The sequence below is a fragment of the Schistocerca nitens genome, chromosome 3 (genome assembly GCF_023898315.1).
Source record: "Schistocerca nitens isolate TAMUIC-IGC-003100 chromosome 3, iqSchNite1.1, whole genome shotgun sequence".
NCBI classification, from domain to species: domain Eukaryota; kingdom Metazoa; phylum Arthropoda; class Insecta; order Orthoptera; family Acrididae; genus Schistocerca; species Schistocerca nitens.
In genome coordinates, this window is record NC_064616.1 from 262,763,295 (window position 1) to 262,784,257 (window position 20,963).

The 20,963-nt window shown below is 37.2% G+C and overlaps 1 protein-coding gene across 1 annotated transcript in view; it reads right to left on the reverse strand.

The window, feature by feature from the left end:
• The window catches only part of LOC126249172 (putative ammonium transporter 2), a 302,811-nt gene that overhangs the window by 14,770 nt on the left and 267,078 nt on the right, over nucleotides 1–20,963 (reverse strand). The window contains exons 9-10 of the mRNA XM_049950828.1: nucleotides 19,682–19,832; nucleotides 18,543–18,648 (exon numbers count right to left, since the gene is read on the reverse strand). Of these exons, the coding sequence (XP_049806785.1) occupies nucleotides 18,543–18,648; nucleotides 19,682–19,832 (257 nt within the window). The remainder of the gene's footprint in view (nucleotides 1–18,542; nucleotides 18,649–19,681; nucleotides 19,833–20,963) is intronic.

Below are 20,963 nucleotides of genomic sequence, written 5' to 3' on the forward strand. Positions count from 1 at the left end.
ATGTCTTCAGATGTAGTTAGTTTTCATTTCTCAGACCATAATGCAGTATATATTAGTCTTAGCAATGTAACTCCAGACTGTTCCAGCTCAAAAGCTAAAACTGTAACCACGAGACCTAAGAACAAAGAGAGGATGGATAGATTTAGACTTGCCCTCACTTGTATCAGTGGGATGCCCTATTTAGTAGATTACAAAATTGTGCCTCCGACATTGTTTTTACTGAGTTTTTCTCTATATTTTTAAATACATTTGAAAATAATATTCCTTTGAGAAAATGTACTCTAAATATTAAAGATAGTAGTTGTTATAAGAGAAGGAAAAACAGGGAATGGTATACTCCACAGTTAGGGCAAATGAAAAACACTGTTATGCTCTATTCTGGTATGTACAAGAACAGCAGATCTGAACTACATAAAGAATTATATTCCAGAGCTATGTGTAATTATAGACAGGCTATTAATAATGTGAAGGAGCTATATAATACAGCCCTCATTGAAAATTCTAGAAATAAATGTAAAAAAGCCTGGAGTATAATTAACTCTGTGGCACACACTAAAAGAAAAGACGTTATTGCCATATTCCCAGATGAATTCAATAAATTCTGCGTCCAATCTGTTGAAGAAATATGCAGCTCAATAGACAAACCTCCAGAAAATGCTGTTAACTCCATCGATAACTATTTTGAAAGGCCCCTTCAGAGCATTTTCAACTTCACAGAGGTGTGTACCAATACATTTCTGAAAATAGTTAAAAACTTCAAAGCCTCAGATGGCGTTGATTACTATGATTTATTATGTACCTTATTGAAAGATATTATTGACTGCATAATTGATCCCTTAACCTACTGTGTAAATAAATGTCTAGCTGAAAACAAGTTTCCTGACGTACTAAAAATATCTAGAGTGGTCCCAGTATATAAGAAAGGTGATAAGAACTGTCCTGCTAGTTACAGACCAATATCGTTAACTCCTGTTTTCTCAAAAATTCTTGAAACAATTATGTATAATCAAGTTAGCACATATTTAGATAACTTAAACTTAATAAGTGACAAACAATATGGATTCATGAAAGGTAAATCCACAACAGATGCTATGGATTCTCTCATAAAATATGTTCTGGATGTGTTTGAGGCTAGGGGATTTGCTCAGGCTACATTTTGTGATCTGAGCAGAGCGTTTGACTGTGAGGACCATGATACTTTGCTGAATAAGCTATCCTATTATGGTTTTGCTAATAGCAGCATAAAAATGATTAAATCCTTCCATGAGAACCGCCAACAAGTTGTATGCATTAACAGGGAGAAGTCAGATCTGATTAATGTTAGGTCCGGCATGCCACAGGGCTCAGTACGTGGACCTCTATTGTTTTTACTTATGATTAATGACCTGCCATCTTTTTTAAACTCTCACACAATAATTTATGCCGATGACACAACTTTTTTAAATAAAAGCTCAGATTTAAACACACTAAAAAATTTAGTTAAAGATACCCTTGCTCAGACTTCATTATGGTTTAGAGCAAACGATTTTGTACTAAATGAAAGTAAGACCCAGGCACTTTCCTTTAGCTTAAGAGAGAATCATGACATAGAAAGTATAAAATTTTTAGGTGTTATAGTAGACAACAAGTTGACATGGGAACCATACATCAAACATTTATCTGCCAGACTCTCAAGAGTTATCTATTTAATTAGAAATTTATGGTTATAATAGAGGGAAACATTCCACGTAAGAAAAATATATCTAAAAACAAAGATGATGTGACTTACCAAATGAAAGTGCTGGCAGGTCGACAGACACACAAACAAACACAAACATACTCACAAAATTCAAGCTTTTGCAACAAACTGTTGCCTCATCAGGAAAGAGGGAAGGAGAGGGAAAGACGAAAGGATGTGGGTTTTAAGGGAGAGGGTAAGGAGTCATTCCAATCCCGGGAGCGGAAAGACTTACCTTAGGGGGAAAAAAGGACGGGTATACACTCGCACACACATACATATCCATCCACACATATACAGACACAAGCAGACATATTTCATGTCTGCTTGTGTCTGTATATGTGTGGATGGATATGTGTGTGTGTGTGTGTGCGAGTGTATACCCGTCCTTTTTTCCCCCTAAGGTAAGTCTTTCCGCTCCCGGGATTGGAATGACTCCTTACCCTCTCCCTTAAAACCCACATCCTTTTGTCTTTCCCTCTCCTTCCCTCTTTCCTGATGAGGCAACAGTTTGTTGCGAAAGCTTGAATTTTGTGTGTATGTTTGTGTTTGTTTGTGTGTCTGTCGACCTGCCAGCACTTTCATTTGGTAAGTCACATCATCTTTGTTTTTAGATATAATTAGAAACTTAAAAAGACATGTCCCTAATAGTTAAGTAGATCAGCATATTTTGCTTTCTTTCAAAGTATCATATCATATGGAATCTTATTGTGGGGCAATAGTAGTCATGTAAAGGGCATTCTACTTTTACAAAAAAAATTAGTAAGAATAATAACTGACTCAGATAAGTTAGAACACTGTAAACTCTTGTTTGTTAAATTGTGATGCCTCACAGTAATAAACTTGTACATCTATAATGTTCTATTGTACGTTAGGAACAATATTTCAAATATATCATTAAGAAGGGATGTACATAGCCATAACACCAGGAACAAATCATGTTTAGATGTACCATATCAAAGACTATCCAAGTCACAGAATTCATATTTATTTCTTGGACTTAAGTTGTACAATAAGTTAAGTATAGATTTAAAACAGTTACCTGTCAATATCTTCAAAGCTAAGTTGTACAGAATGCTAGTAAATAATCCTTTCTACACAGTAGATGAATTTTTTGAAACTGAAAATACTGTCTTTCAACACTGTATCTAGCGGATGGCCTTATGTAATCCAAACTACGAGGCCTGTTCAGAAAGTAAGCTCCGATTGATTGCCAAATTGAAACCACAGTGAACATCAGAAATGTTTTACTTGTAACAATTAGCTACACCTTTCAGCTACTTCTCTACGTAGTCGCCGTTCTGACTTAGACTTTTGTCATAGCGTTGTACCAACTTTTCAATAGCCTCATCATAGAAGGCAGCCGCCAGTGCTTTCCGCCAATTCTCCACACTGGCCTACACCTTGTTGTCTGTGTCAAAATGTTGTCTTCAAAGACAGCGGTTCATGTGACCAGAGATGAAATTCAGGGGGAGACAACTGCGGACTGTATTGTGGGTAATCTCACATTTCCATTTGAAAACGATGCAGGAGCATCTTCATTGCCCCTGCAGAATGCGGCTGAGAATTGTCTTGAAGAAGAAACAGCATGACAGTTATGTAATGTTAGCTGCATAGCTTCAGGCGAAATTTCTCACCAGGCCCTCGTACTTGGCGGCAGACACTATTTTCTAGACATCTTTACGCACTCACTGCGAGCTCAGAAATGAGAAGAGCGACGTGATGCTAACTGGAGTTATACTAGAGACACTACCCAACACATCTGTGCAAAGCTTTATCGGATTTTCATAGTCGTTTCCATTTCGCGACCGATCGGAGCTTACTTTCTGAACGCCCCTCGTAAATTGTATTTAGTAGTCAATGTTAAAAATGTAAGTTATCTTGACATTGTCTATTGCTTTATGAGCTGAATGACAATAAAATTTGATTGATTGATTGATTGAGTGTGTTGATTTCATTTTCAGGTCCCTGTTAATCTGTTGTTACATATTAACTATATTATTACATCAAACTATGTGGCTCTGAGTAATTTCATAGGAAGATGCCAAGATCAGAGGTCCAAAGCCAACACTGGAATGCTTGTTTGCAGGCAACTCATTTGACAAAGGTCAATTTCAGTCTAAAGATTACATTGGTCTCTTAATGTGGTTCAGTCTGGTGTATGGTAAGTGATAGTAATAGTCCAACGGGACAGTTATTCACACGGAATTTGGATGGACATCCAAAGATGCATGACTTCAATGATTTATTCTATCACAAAAGAAACTTTTGCTGACAGTTTACAGCAGCATAAATATTGCAAATATGTTTTGTGGCCAATGAATATTGTTTTCAAGGTGAATAAAAGTATTTGGTTTGTATCTTCTATTTTATTTCTGTTTGATATACTGTGCACTGAACATTTTGGACACACTCAGTATTTTAAAAGTTGTGATGAAGCAAAAATAGATACCTTGCTCTATGTAACTAGAAGTATTCTGCAGATACCAACAGGTGAAAAATACATTTTATAGGTTGGACAGATAGGAACTAGGTGGCTAACTGATTGACACAGCTCATAAATTAGAATCAGCCCCTACTGAAAGTGAATAGGATTTTTATAATGATAGTTTATTAGTTGTAGACAAAGCTGTATCAGCCTTTCATATTTTATAGAAACTTAGTGGCACTGGGGCCAATGACAGGTATTACATTAAATATGCGTTTATCTTTTCTGCAATTTTACTAACTAGATTTTTGGAACAGGATTATTTATGAGACCTAAACATATTTTAAGCTGGATCTTCATACTATAAAATTTGGGTAGGATGTCACATAAGAAGTAACCCTGTATTTTGGAAAAGTCATTATTTACAGTTCCTTACTCATTAATAGAAATATGAAATTAATAAAGTCATAAATGCATTTGTGTGTTATGTTGTATAGATTATACCACAAAATAATGCTTGTCAATGATTACTTGATGATTTTACTGGTGCTGCCAGAAGTGGAGAATATGGCACTATTTAAAAGATATTCATTTATTTCCAAGTGCTGCCAACATTGAGCTGCCCATACATATGAAGTATTGTTGTACACATTGTTAAGCATAATGGTGCCACAACTGTGGCAAGCAGCTGATATTGATTCAGCAGTCCTAATGTGAGGACAAGACACACCTCATGCTATTCGCAATAACCACCAACCAATCTGTCAACTTATTATGGACAAACAGCAGGAGAGTGAAGCAAATACAACTGAATAACCAAGCAATAATGACACACTGAAATCATTTGTCACCAGCTGCTATGATACCATCATATTGCACCTACCAATGAAGAACCAACAATAAAACCATACTGCAGAAATCCTTCAGATACCATTTACTTCACTGACAGACATAAGTTTCAAAAATATGATTTTTGAGTAACTAACTAAATTATTAAGTATGTAAGAAATTGTAGTTTCTCTGTTTGAGATGGTGTACCTATAGAGATAGTATACCTATTACAACATGAAATCTTGATCTAGGTATCTTTGCAATAAATCAGTGACTCAAGGGTAACTTCCTGACAAACTGTGACAAGTGGTTCAAACTGAAATTAGAAAATCACCCCTACTTACATAGTTTCCCTTCCTTTATGCAAAGTGATTTACAACAGAATGCTGACATAGTCTTTCACAATGCAGTTTTCTAACTGCCATTTAGTTGTGTTTTCATAAACTGTATATGACCTCACAAACTAAGCACTGGCAGAGATAAACAAGAAAAACTGTGTGTGATTTTAAATTTTCCCATTATATAATAATTTTAATTCTTCTTGGGCATTCAGTGAGATGGTGTAATGCAAATGGTGAGATAGTTTTGCAAGCTGACTTGTCACCATTTTCAGGAGTCCTGATGCCAGTCATCAAAACTGCATGAGGATAGCAAAAGTCAGGATGCTGAAATATTGCACCATCTGGATGACGTAAACCAGATGAATATCTGAGAAGAGCTCGAAAGAAAAACTATCCTGTTAGTGTATTCTGTAACCTTACCATTGTGTGGACCATAAAATTATACTTGGAGCATTAAAATTAAAGGAATCTCACTTTTATCAACGGTATCTTACCATCACAACAGAAAGTAAGTGGTTACATTGACAAACTGCATTACAGGAATAAATCTAAAGTCAGAATGGGGGGCAATAAAATGTGTAACCTTAAAAAGGTTTTGTGGTGGGCATGTATGACTTTCTAATCTCTATAAATTACCTTTCAATTACTTTAAGAAAGTGTAATAGACTGTGCTGTTGTTGTGGTCTTCAGTCTGAAGACTGGTTTGATGAAGCTCTCCATGCCACTCTATCCTGTGCAAGCTACTCAGTCTCCAAATGACTACTGTAACCTACATCCTGCTGAATCTGTTTACTGTATTCATCTCTTGGTCTCCCTCTACCCACCATACTTTCCTCCATTACTAAATTGGTGATCCCTTGACATTTCAGAATATATCCTATCAACCTACCCTGTATTCTGGGTACGTTGTGCCACAAATTTCTTTTCTCCCCAATTCTGTTCAGTACCTCCTCATTGGTTACATGATCTACCCATGTAATTCTTCTGTAGCACCACATTTCAAAAGCTTCTAGTCTCTTCTTGTCTAAACTGTTTATTATCTCTGTTTCAGTTCCATACATAGCTACACTCCGTACGAATACTTTCAGAAAAGACTTCCTGACACTTATCTATATTCAGTGTCAACAGATTTCTGTTCTTCAGAAACACTCTTCTCTCCATTGTCAGTCTACATTTTGTATTCTCTCTATTTCAGCCATCATCAGTTATTTTACCACCCAAATACCAAAAGTCGTCTACTGCTTTAAGTGTCTCATTTCCTAATCTAGTTCCCTTAGCATCACCTGATTTAATTAAACTATGTTCCACTATCCTTGTTTTGGTTATGATCCTGCTCATCTTATATCCTTCTTTCAAGATACTGTCCATTCCATTCAACTGTTCGTCTAAGTCCTCTGCTGTCTTTGAGAAACAATAACATCGGCAAAACTCAAAGTTCTTATTTCTTCTTCCTTGGCTTTAAATTCTCCTCCAACATTTTCTTTTGTTTCCTTTACTGCTTGCTCAATGTACAGATTGAATAAAATTGGTAATACGCTACAAACCTGTCTCACTATCTCCCTTATCAACCACTGTTTCCCTTTCATGTCCCTTGACTTTTATGAGTGCCATCTGGTTTCTGTACAATTCGTAAATAGCCTTTCTCTCCCTGTATTTTACAGCTGCTACCTTCAGAATTTCAAAGAGAGTATTCCAGCTAACATTGTCACAAGCTTACTGTAAGCCTACAAACACTATAAACATAGGTTTTCCTTTCCTTAACATATCTTCTAAGAGAGGTTGTATTGCCTCGCATGTTCCTACATTTCTCTGAAACCCATACTGATCTTACCTGATGTAGGCTTCTCCCAATCTTTCCATTCTTCTGTAAAGATGTCATGTCAGTATTTTGCATCCATGACTTATTAAAACGATAGTTCGGTACTAGTCATATCTGTCAGCAACTGCTTTCTTTGGAGTTGAGTTACTATACTCTTCTTGAAGTCCAAGGGTATTTCGAATATCTCATACATCTCGCTTACCAGGTGACAGAGTTCTGTCATGATTTATTCTCTCAAGGCTATCAGTAGTTTGAATGTTAACCACTCCTGGATCCTTGTTTCAACTTAGGTCTTTCAGTGCTCTGTCAGATTCTTCTATAAACTATCCCATCAAAAGTATCTGAACACATATTATTGGCCAGTAATATGGGGTATGCCCACCCTTTAGCTTTTTGATGACTTGAACTCTTGTGGGTACACTTTCGGTGAGGATTCTGAACATCTGTGGAGGAATGACAGCCTATTCTTTCTCAATAGTCAGAACCAGAGAAGGTAGTGATATTGGATGCTAGGGATTAGAGTGAAGTCAGCATTGTAACTCATCCAAAAGGCATTCCACTGAATTTAGGTCAGAATTCTGGGCAGGCCAGTCCTTTTCATGAATGTTACTGTCCACAAACTATTGTCTCATGAAGAATCACCACCTCTGAACTGTTCCTCTACTGTGTGTAGTACACAGCATTGTGAAATGTGTTCATACACTTCTGCATTAAATGATTTCATAACAGCAATAAGGGGACAGCACCATAACAACAAAAGACACCCCCATACAATAACACCAGATCCTCTGACTTCACTGTTGGCACTACACACAATGGCATGTAATGTTTTCTAGGCATTTACCAAACATAGACACTTCCAACAGATTATAGCAGGATATAGCATGATTCATCAATCCACATCACTCATTTCCAGTCATTTACTGTTCTGTAGCACCAGCCTTTACACCAACTCAAGCAATGCTTAGCATTAACTACAGAAATGTGTGGCTTATGAAGGGATACTTGAGCACTGTACACTGTTCCCTACACAACACTCAACAGTGCCTGTCTGACTGTACAAGAAGGTGGCATAGTCTTAATTTAATTGTGGTTGTTACTTCACATTTCCACTTCAGTTCCTTCACATTTCCACTTCACAGTCATACCACAACAGTAAATGTGGGCAGCCTTAGAAAGGATGAAATGCACTGATGGATTTGTTACTTAGGTGACATCCAGTGACTAATCCACATTTGAAGTTATTGATCTCTCCTGAGCAACCCATTCTGCCATTACTGCTTCTCTACTGACAACATAATATTCTCTATCTTTTTTTTACTGGTTGGTCTGCCTCTCATGTCATCTAGTGGTCAAATCCACATTACGTAAGAGTGTCTGGATACTTCTGATCAGATAGTGTATTTGTTGATGACACATGCATAATAATTAAGAGCAGCCTAAAATCAACCACACCATTCACAACTCAGATGTAGTGTGCAGACTTTTCATGTCAGAGACTTAAGTCTCAATCCAACAACACTAACTGCTGCACTTTTACTCATCATAGTAGCCACCTCATCTCTTCTCATGCCTCAAGGGTAGTTTCTGGGAATTACTTACTGCACACAATATCATATGGATACTAAAGCATAAGTTCAAAAAATTAGACTGAGAATCCTAAAGTTTTAACTTAAGAAATAATTTTTTTCAATATTATACTGATGAAAGACTACATTTTATATAAATTAAAAACCTGAATGCTTATACTTATTTATCTACATCTTGATAAATTTTATTTAGCAGCTAAGTCTGCAGACAAATACTGAAAAGTGTTGTATCTTTATTATTTCAATATAGCAGGATAATTTCTTTCACTGTTTATATCCACAAATTTTGTTTGAGGGTTAACTGTAGATACCAAAAGTGAAGTGTCTCATAATATATTATACTAGACTGTTTTGAGTATCTGCAGTCTTCTTTTCACATGGAACTACTTCTAAGATGTGGCAATGAAAGTATTTTGATCTTATCAGAGAAGGGTTTGTGTGTGTTTGTGGATAGTGTGATTTACATGTGCCTTGCAAATTCTACAAGTTGGTGAATTTCTCCTGAAAATGAATTTTGATTGTTTGTTCTGTTTGTACAGGATAGTGGTTTGTGGAGTATCATCTGTGATGTATAATATTTTTTAATTTAATTTTGTGATTCAACTGTAGTTCTTCTTTTGATAAGTGCTTTTGTGTTATGTGCAATTGTTACCAGTTTCTGAGAATGTATTACTGAGTATTTTATAAATATTAAAAATAACAATTCCCTATAATGGGATCTTGAGCTACTTCATACATGATTTTGTTTGTTTAATGGTAGATGTACTTATTTTTTTCATGTTGGTAGAAGTAAGACTCCATAAATTTTTGTTTCCTTTTAAAGTTATTTTTACTTGTTATGAGCTAGTGTTGCTTTTTCCTTTTACAGGTATGGAATCTGTGGTTTTAATACACTAATGTGATAAACTATTTAATTTAATTGGCTAAAATTCTATGGGCAATACAAAGGCCTTATGAAGCTCACAAAAAACAATGAATGGATAAGATCTCTAATTCTGTAACACTTAAGCTTTGTTAGTGAGATAAAATGATGAGGTCTTTACCACACCAGATTCAGAAGTTGTTGAGGATTTATCATATGAGCAGTGAGTTTGTTTTCTATCATTGGCAGATTCCATTCCCCTCCCTCTTCTATTTCTTTTTATTTTAATTTTTAAGGAAGAAGTGAAGCAGGTCTATAATGAAATGTCATTTGCATGTCTCTGCATTGACACATAGGTAATTATAATGCAATAGGTTTGATCCTAAGTTTGGCCTAGGTCTACTATGATGCTTAACATGACCAATCTATCTGCAAACTTTCTGTATGTGAGAAAAATCAATTTGTTCCATGATTTGAATTCCATGTTAAACTATAGATTCCTGGTTGGGTCAGTTGATGTCAAGAGAGAGGCAGGGATCATCATCATGTCCAGTATGAATATGTTAAGTAAACAACTGGATTTCAAATGAAGATTAGGTTTTATGTCAGTCTTAATTTATGTTTAATGCCACTGCGTGTTTCAGTTTTCCAACAGAAGCACTTTATATCATTCACTGGCACTTATCTATGTTGTTGTTGTTGTGGTCTTCAGTCCTGATACTGGTTTGATGCAGCTCTCCATGCTACTCTATCCTGTGCAAGCTTCTTCATCCCCCAGTACCTTCTGCAGCCTACATCCTTTTGAATCTGCTTAGTGTATTCATCTCTTGGTCTCCCTCCACGATTTTTACCCTCCACGCTGCCCTCCAGTACTAAATTGGTGATCCCTTGATGCCTCAGAACATGTCCTACCAACTGATCCCTTCTTCTAGTCAAGTTGTGCCACAAACTCCTCTTCTCCCCAATTCTATTCAATACCTCCTCACTATTCACTATTCACTAGTTATGTGATCTACCCATCTAATCTTCAGCATTCTTCTGTAGCACCACATTTCAAAAGCTTCTATTCTCTTCTTGTCTAAACTATTTATTGTGCGTGTTTCACTTCCATACATGGCTACACTCCATACAAATACTTTGAGAAACGACTTCCTGACACTTAAATCAATACTCGATGTTAACAAATTTCTCTTCTTCAGAAATGCTTTCCTCATCATTGCCAGTCCACATTTTATATCCTCTCTACTTCGAGCATCATCAGTTATTTTGCTCCCCAAATAGCAAAACTCCTTTACTACTTTAAGTGTCTCATTTCCTAATCTAATTCCCTCAGCATCACCCGACTTAATTCAACTACATTCCATTATCCTCGTTTTGCTTTTGTTGATGTTAATCTTATACCATCCTTTCAAGACACTGTCCATTCTGTTCAAATGCTCTTCCAAGTCCTTTGCTGTCTCTGACAGAATTACAATGTAATCGGTGAACTTCAAAGTTTTTATTTCTTCTCCATGGACTTTAATACCCACTCTGAACTTTCCTTTTGTTTCCTTTACAGCTTGCTCAATACAGGGTGAGTGACCTAACATTACCGCTGGATATATTTCGTAAACCACATCAAATACTGACGAATCAATTCCACAGACCGAATGTGAGGAGAGGGGCTAGTGTAATTGGTTAATACAAACCATAAAAAAATGCACGGAAGTATGTTTTTTAACACAAACCTACGTTTTTTTAAATGGAACCCCGTTAGTTTTGTTAGCACATCTGAACATATAAACAAATACGTAATCAGTGCCATTTGTTGCATTGTAAAATCTTAATTACATACGGAGATATTGTAACCTAAAGTTGATGCTTGAGTACCACTCCTCCGCTGTTCGATCGTGTGTATCGGAGAGCACCGAATTATGTAGGGATCCAAAGGGAACGGTGATGGACCTTAGGTACAGAAGAGACTGGAACAGCACATTATGTCCACATGCTAACACCTTTTTATTGGTCTTTTTCACTGACGCACATGTACATTACCATGAGGGGTGAGGGACACGTACACACGTGGTTTCCGTTTTCAATTACGGAGTGGAATAGAGTGTGTCCCGACATGCCAGGCCAATAGATGTTCAATGTGGTGGCCATCATTTGCTGCACACAATTGCAATCTCTGGCGTAATGAATGTCATACACGTCGCAGTACATCTGGTGTAATGTCGCCGCAGGCTGCCACAATACGTTGTTTCATATCCTCTGGGGTTGTAGGCACATCACGGTACACATTCTCCTTTAACGTACCCCACAGAAAGAAGTCCAGAGGTGTAAGATCAGGAGAACGGGCTGGCCAATTTATGTGTCCTCCACGTCCTATGAAACGCCCGTCGAACATCCTGTCAAGGGTCAGCCAAGTGTTAATTGCGGAATGTGCAGGTGCACCATCATGCTGATACCACATATGTCGACGCGTTTCCAGTGGGACATTTTCGATCAACGCTGGCAGATCATTCTGTAGAAATGCGATGTATGTTGGAGCTGTTTGGGCCCCTGCAATTAAGTGAGGACCAATGAGGAGGTCGCCAATGATTCCGCACCATACATTTACAGTCCACGGTTGCTGTCGCTCTAACTGTCTGAGCCAGCGAGGATTGTCCATGGACCAGTAATGCATGTTCCGTAGATTCACTGCCCCATAGTTTTTGAAACCTGCTTCATCGATAAACAGGCAGAACTGCAACTGTTAATGCCCATTGACAGAATTGCACTCGATGATTAAAGTCATCAACATGTAATTGCTGATGTAGCGACACATGAAACGGGTGAAAGCAGTGACGATGCAGTATGCGTATGACACTACTTTTACTCAGTCCACCGTGTACTCATGTGTGGGTTCATGGCAACAGCAGCTAACACACCAACTGCACCCACTTCTCCTGTGACGGGCCTGTTACGGACCCATTTGCGTGCTACGACCATACCTGTTGCATACAGTTGGCGGTAGCTGTTTTGCAATGTGCGGCACATTGGATGCTCTCTGTCCGGGTACTGTTCTGCATACACCCTGCAGGCTTCAGCTGCATTTCGTCAACACTCGCCATAGATGAGTATCATCTCTGCCTTTTCAGAGTTCGAATACACCATGGTCACAGTTCCTACAGCACTACACTATCACAGACGTCTGGTAACATGGTGTACTACAGTTGGTCTGCGTGCGGAGACGAATGCAGAATAACAATAGCAGCAAGCGCTACATGCGGGCACTGCGACAGCTAGACCAAACCACAACAGTGCACTACAGCCACACTTGTAAATGTGGTTGTCATGGTAAACATGTCCCTGCAGATGCTGCTCACCGACCGTGGCCCGTGTTTGTTACAACACGCAACTGAACGTCGGAGGTTTCAAGCATCAACTTTAGGTTACAATATCTCCGGATGTAATTAACATTTTACAATGCAACAAAAGGCACTGATTACGTATTTGTTTATATGTTCAGATGTGCTAACAAAACTAACATGGTTCCATTTATAAAAATGTAGGTTTGTGTTAAAAAACATACTTCCGTGCATTTTTGTATGGTTTGTATTAAACAATTACACTAGCCCCTCTCCTCACGTTCGGTCTGTGGAATCGGTTCGTCAGTATTTGATGTGGTTTACGAAATATATCCAGTGGTAACGTTAGGCGACTCACCCTGCATACAGATTGAATAGCATCATGGAGAGGCTACAACCCTGTCTCACTCCCTTCTCAACCACTGCTTCCCTTTCATGTCCCTCGACTCTTATAACTGCCATCTGCTTTCTGTACAAATTGTAAATAGCCTTTTGCTCCCTGTATTTTACCCCTGCCACCTTCCGAATTTGAAAGAGAGTATTCCAGTCAACATTGTCAAAAGCTTTCTCTAAGTCTACAAATACTAGAAATGTAGGTTTGCCTTTCCTTAATCTTTCTTCTAAGATAAGTCGTAGGGTCAGTATTGCCTCATGTGTTCCAACATTTCTATGGAATCCAAACTGATCTTCCCCGATGTCAGCTGCTACCAGTTTTTCCATTCGTCTGTAAAGAATTCACATTAGTATTTTGCAGCTGTGACTTATTAAACTGATAGTTTGGTAATTTTCACATGTGTCAACACCTGCTTTCTTTGGGATTGGAATTATTATATTCTTCTTGAAGTCTGAGGGTATTTCACCTGTCTCGTACATCTTGCTCACCAGATGGTAGAGTTTTGTCAGGACTGGATCTCCCAAGGCTGTCAGTAGTTCTAATGGAATGTTGTCTACACCCGGGGCCTTGTTTCGACTTAGGTTTTTCAGCGATCTGTCAAACTCTTCACGTAGTATCATATCTCCCATTTCATCTTCATCTACATCCTCTTCCATTTCCATAATATTGTCCTCAAGAACATCGCCCCTGTATAGACCCTCTATATACTCCTTCCACCTTTCTGCTGTCCCTTCTTTGCTTAGAACTGGGTTTCCATCTGAGCTCTTGATATTCATGCAAGTGGTTCTCTTTCCTCAAAAGGTCTCTTTAATTTTCCTGTAGGCAATATCTATCTTACCCCTCATGAGATAAACCTCTACATCCTTACATTTGTCCTCTAGCCATCCCTGCTTAGCCATGTTGCACTTCCTGTCGATCTCATTTTTGAGACATTTGTATTCCTTTTTGCCTGCTTCACTTACTGCATTTTTGTATTTTATCCTTTCATCAATTAAATTCAGTATCTCTTATGTTACCCAAGGATTTCTACTAGCCCTTGTCTTTTCATCTACTTGATCCTCTGCTGCCTTCACTATTTCATTCCTCAAAGCTACCCATTCTTCTTCTACTGTATTTCTTTCCCCCATTCCTGTCAATTGTTCCCTTATGCTCTCCCTGAAAATCTGTACAACCTCTGGTTTAGTCAGTTTATCCAGGTCCAAATCTACTTAACTTTCCACCTTTTTGCAGTTTCTTCAGTTTTAATCTACAGTTCATAACCAATAGATTGTGGTCAGAGTCCACATCTGCCCCTGGAAAGGTCTTACAATTTAAAACCTGGTTCCTAAATCTCTGTCTTACCATTATATAATCTATCTGAAACCTTTTAGTATCTCCAGGATTCTTCCAAGTATATAACCTTCTTTCATGATTCTTGAACCAGTTGTTAGCTATGATTAAGTTATGCTCTGTGCAAAATTCTACCAGGCGGTTTCCTCTTTCATTTCTTATCCCCAATCCAGTTTCACCTACTATGTTTCCTTCTCTTCCTTTTCCTACTGTCGAATTCCAGTCACCCATGACTATTAAATTTTCGTCTCCCTTCACTACCTGAATAATTTCTTTTATCTCATCATACATTTAATCAATTTCTTCATCATCTGCAGAGCTTATCTATACAAAACAATATTTTTCTGCTTTTCTGCATATATCTTTAAACTGTTTCTATTTTGACAACAATCCATATCATTTTTTCTTTAATTTGCAAATGAACTTTGTGCATGCTATTTTCATATTTAAGAATAGGAGTAATGAAATATGTTGCAACGGGAAATCTGATTTGAAGTGCTGAATATTGAAGATGTAATTAATCATCTCAGTCAAAGTTTCTGCTTCATACTTTTCTCTTTAGTGTTGATCCTAACAATTCTTTATAAATATTATGTTACAGTCATTATTAATACTTTTGTTGTACAGTATTTTTTCCTCTTTCAGTTACTCAACCAAACCAAAATATTTAAGTATCATCATTTGATGACCACCCTTAAACATAACGTTCATTATGACTTATATACAGAGTGAGTCACCAACTATTGTCACCTAGAATACCTCCGAAAGTATGATAGTAGCTAAAAAATTTGTGGGACAAAAATTGTGTGGGGCAATGGGGTCCATAATATGATGTTGGTTTTTTGTTGCTAGGTGGAGTCACGTCAAAGATATGAAGGTCAACTTTGTTTTTTGAATGGGATGCTATAGTTTGGTACTTCTTTTTTGCAATCATCTTATCATGGATTGAGTGGTATTCCTTATCACATTGGCACTTATCGAAGCACATGCTCTGACAGTTCTCTCTTCAGGTGTAGTTGGAATGTCTTTATAAACAATATCTTTTACGAAACCCCACAAGAGAAAATCCAGAGGTATCAAGTCTGGTAAACAAGCTGGCCACGACACATCTCGTCCGCGTCCAATTAAATGATTTGGGAATTGTCTCTGCAACTCATTTCAAGCCATCAGCAAAAAATGTACTGGACACCCGTCCTGTTGATACCACATTCTGTTCCTTGTTCCTAAAGGTATTTCTTCGAATAACAGACCTAATGTTTCTTTCAGGAATGTGATGTACTTCCTTCCATTAAGATTTCCTTTAATGAAATAGGGGTCTATAATTCTGTCCTCCAGAATCACACACCATGCATTCACCGACCATGGTTTTTGGTGTGCAACTTGCCGCAGCCAACTTGGATTTTCAGTTGCACAATAATGCATCTTATTAAAATTTACATTTCCATGGTTTGTGAATGTAGCCTTGTCAGTAAATGAAATCAAATTAATAAATGTGTCATCCCTCTAAATCTGAAGTTGAGCCCATCGGCAGAGTTCAATGTGATGCATACAATCCACACCAGTTAATTCTTGGTGGAGACTGATATGGGAAGGATGATATTTGTGGTGATGCAGAATACGTTCCACACAACTGTGGCTCATGCTAGATTCCCTTGCAATTTGACGTGAACTAAGACGAGGATCTCAAACCACAGTGGCAAGAGCACCAACCACCATTTCCTCGTTAGTAACTTTCCTTGCCACATATGCTTCTAATGCGTTAAAGATCCAGTTGTTCTCAAATTATCATACCCATATTTAAATGTACATGTAGGGTGAGTACGTTGAGAATGTCTTTCAGCATATAAATATCTAGCCCTCACTGAATTTCATTGGCATTCTCCATAAATAAGCATACCGACTTGTTCTGCAAAGGAATACATCATTCACAGTCACTTGATTCGACAATACTAGCCTTACCATTCGTATTAGTGTTGTATTACAAAACCGTTGAATGGGGTTTACATGTCAATGGCACAGTAGATGGATATGCTGTACTCAGTGAATATTTACTATTTGCATGATATATGAGAGAGAGAGAATTGACAGAGTATGTGTTTCATTAAGTGCCAATGTGATACGGAGTACTACTCAATCCATGATAAGATGATTGTGGCACTGCTGTGATACCAATGGTCATCATCTTGAACACCTTCTGTAAGTGGATGTTCATACCACCTTTGTGACCTTCATTGACCTTCAAAGACCTTACTGTTACACATCATTGGATTTGTGTCGATAGCTGCTATCAGAAAATAAGTACCAAACTATGGCATCCCATTTAAAAATACAAAGTTGACCTTCATATCTCTGACGTGACCCCACCTAGCAACAAAAAACCAGTGTCATATTATGGCTCCCATTGTCCCATGCAACTTTTGTCCCACAAAATTTTCAGCTCTTATCATACTTATGGAGTTATTCTTGGTGGCAATAGTTACTGACTCACCCTGTATAAGTAACCAATCTTTTTTAAATTAAATGCAAATTTCTTTGTGTGTTTCTAGATCAGGAATAAGTCAAATTGCTTCAAAACAGCTGCTTTGATGTGAAAATAGTTTTACATTTTATGGTACCAATCAATGTCATACGTTTTTTAAGTTAATATGCATCCATTAACTGCATTTTTGTTACAATTCTGAAAAAGTGTTCTAGTTTGTAGTCCCTATTCATTTTTTTTTTTTTTTACAGAGGAATGATATTTGCAACATGAATCTAATGTTGGTTTTGGATATTAATGTAGAGGTCAGTGAAATGTCTTATTCTATAACATGATAAAATGATTTTAAAATTATCAACAAAGTAGATGTTGCTTCAAAATAAAAACTTCTAGAAAATATACCCACACTTTCCATAATTAAACAGCTGATTTTTATTTCATCCATGCGCTTGATTAAAAAAGATCTTATGTGGTTCATAGTCTATGGTCTAAAAGGTCTTAACAACACCACTAACATTTCACTTAGAATTATGCCACACATTTTCAGAGGTCTGATGTCCCCCCCCCCCCCCTGAGAGTTGTTATTTGGCACTGTTTGGTGTAGATCTTCCTTTTTTATCTTTTCCATGTTCACACATATTAATGGCTGTTAGGAGCTTCACCTTTCTTGCCTTGTTGTGTCTTGCTGTAAATTGTTTTTAAATTTATGTAACCCTGGAATCCATGTATTTTGTACTATTCTCTCTTCTACTGGATTTTTGTCCTAGTTGCGTCTTGATGCTGTTGTGGATAGTACTGTGGTATGGTACTGAAGTTTCTTTAAATTAGATGGTCTGTTTGTTTATGAGAGTAATATTTATTCCCAGATAAATATAGAGTGAGAACTATATTTAAGCCAACAACAAAAACAAAACAGCTACTCTCACCTGTGAAAGATGAACAGGATGCATTGGACAGAGCATTTATTCACAGGGTTCTGTACAGTTTCAGTCAAGTATATACGGGTCCAACAAAGGTAAGTGTGAAGTCATTGTTATTTGCGCATTGAAGCTGATATGGACTAAGATCTGCTGAGGAGTCTGGGATAATGAATCACACTTATGTAAACTGCCACATCACTTAATTTTTATGTGCCACACACACACACACACACACACACACACACACACACACACACACACACACACACACACACACACACACAGACAAGTGGAAGACTGGAGGGGAGTTTCCAGTTCCCAGCACAATTCAAAATAAAGCACCAGGGATGAAGCATAAGTCTAATGGACTACAGCTCATCAGGACAGTAAACTCTTTATGTATCATTGGTGTGTACAGTGAAAGCCTTAGCACATATGTTGATATGGTACTTACATTAGTCTAGCCATGCATGTTTTGGAGGAAATGGAGGCCATTTTCCTGACATGCTATTTAACTGCTGCCAGATATCTTTGCCTTCGGTTCCCTCAATTGTAGACAGTTTACTGATATTGTCACCATCTTCTAATTTTTGCTTCGACAACCTGTAATCTGCAGCAAATGAGATACCCAATGACTCAGAGGTTCCAGCATGTGCATTATATTTTTGCAGAATGACAGAAATGAAATACAAATAATACAGCATAACATAGAACCCAGCCACTTGGTTAGAAATGTCATCTCCTCTGTATCTATTCATTAGCAAGTTCCTGAAGTGCAGTACAAAGTGTTGAAAATGTTACAACACCAACAGTAAGGAGAATGTGAAAAAGAAGAAGGAGCCATGATTAAGTACTGTTGTCAGCTGGATTTGATATTATGTTTTGTACTGATAGTTGGAAATAAGTTCTGAATATTAGTTGCAATTATAAAGGTTGAAAAACGTGCATTAAGAATGAATTTGAGCAAGAGTCACATAGAGAAAGTAAAATATTGTGTTATGAACTGTCAAAAAAATCTAAACAGTAATAAACATATTTCAGTATACAGTATATTTCAGTATACTGTCTCCTACATTGGATCATTTGATACTTTTGGTTGGGGCAAGAATTAGGAAAATAAAAATGAAGAACCAAGGGATAGTAATGGTCAGACATATAGCATGTACGAATGCATGTCACTTATCATCTAGATATAATAATTTAAAATAATAACAAGTTTTTATACTCTCTCAGATGTTTCGTGTTTTGTGCACCATGCAACTTGCCATCATGAAGTATATGTAAAAGAAGAAATTGTTATTTTTTTGTTTCAGAAACAGTAATTCATCATTGTCTGTAGTTTGGCCTATTCTAACACTGATATTATGCATGTTAGTTTAGTCAATAAACACAGTCTATGTATTTGAAGTAATAAACCTTTAATAGAATGCAGAAATGCTTTCAATCACTAGACCAGTTCTGTTAAGAGCAAGAATATCAAAATAACAGTTTTAATCATATTTTATTGAATAGTTTCTTCATTACTGGTTTATACCAAAACTTCATTTGATTCAGTTATGGTGTGCATATTAATGCATATTGTAGCCTACTGTTCAAGTAGCTGCCAGCAGGGCAAGCAAATAGAATGTAGAAGTACTACTTACCTGCTGTTATCTTGCTGTTGTATCTTTTATTTATTTCTTTTCCACCAAATGTGATTCCATTACTAGTGTGATATACTCCGTGTTCTATTATGTCAGCTCCAGCCAGTTCATTAGAAGGGTCCATTCGAAGTCCAATCATTTTGTTAATTAACTGTTACAGAAGAGACTCTATCTCCAGAAAACTGAATTTGTTTCAAAGAGGGAAATGAAAAAGACATAAACATTTGTGGAAGTAAACTACTGTTGTATCACTACCGACTTGAAGTTACTTTTGCTATTGGATTTATTTTCACTGCTTGGCAGCAGGGGTGTCAATGAAAAAGCTTAGAGTGTACATGCAAATTATTTTTGACTACAACCTGCACTTTGCAACCTTGGCCTCCAACTTAAGAAATCCATCACTAAATAAATATCTACTGTCACAACATGTCACTTGCAGCAGCAACAGTACTGTTTCAACAATTAATGTCAGACTTACTGTCTGATTAAGATATACTGGCAACTGAATATAGCAAAACGTATCTGATGCAAGCCCTTGGCAGCTGTCTTCAAAGGGATCCTGTGCACATTTTCTGTGATATTCTGTTGTCCGTATCTCCTAACTGGACAGGTAATCTAGCTTCATATTATATCATCAAACTAAAGGAGGAGTGCTGCAAGGCGAATATTGTGACAGCACTTATTTATTGCAGAGAATAGATCCCACTATACCAGTTATTAGGGTTTTTTCCTGTTCCATTCATATATGAAGTGGTGGAAGAATGATTGAATGCCTCTGTGCATGCAGTAATTATTCTAACCTTATCCTCATAATACCTATGTGACCAATACATAGGGTATTGTAGTATATACCTAGAGTAATCATTTAAAGCTGGTCTTGAAACTTTGTTAACAGATTTTCTTGGGGTAGTTTACATCTATCTTTAAGAGTCTTCCAGTTTAGCACCTTCAGTATCTCTATGACACTCTCCCATATATTAAACAAACCTGTGACCTTTTGTGCTACTCTTCTCTGTATATGTTCACTATCCCATGTCAGTCCTTTCTGGTCCCACATGCTTGAGCAATATTCTAGAACCAGTTGCACAAATGATTTATAAGCAGTCTTCTTTGTAGAGCAACTGCACTTTTCCCAGTATTCTACCAATAAACCAAAGTCTACCACCTGCTTTACCCATGACTGAACCTATGTAATCATTCCATTTAATATCCCTACAAAATTCTACACTCAGGTATTTGTATGAGTTGGCCAATTCCAGCAGTGATTCATTGATATTATTGT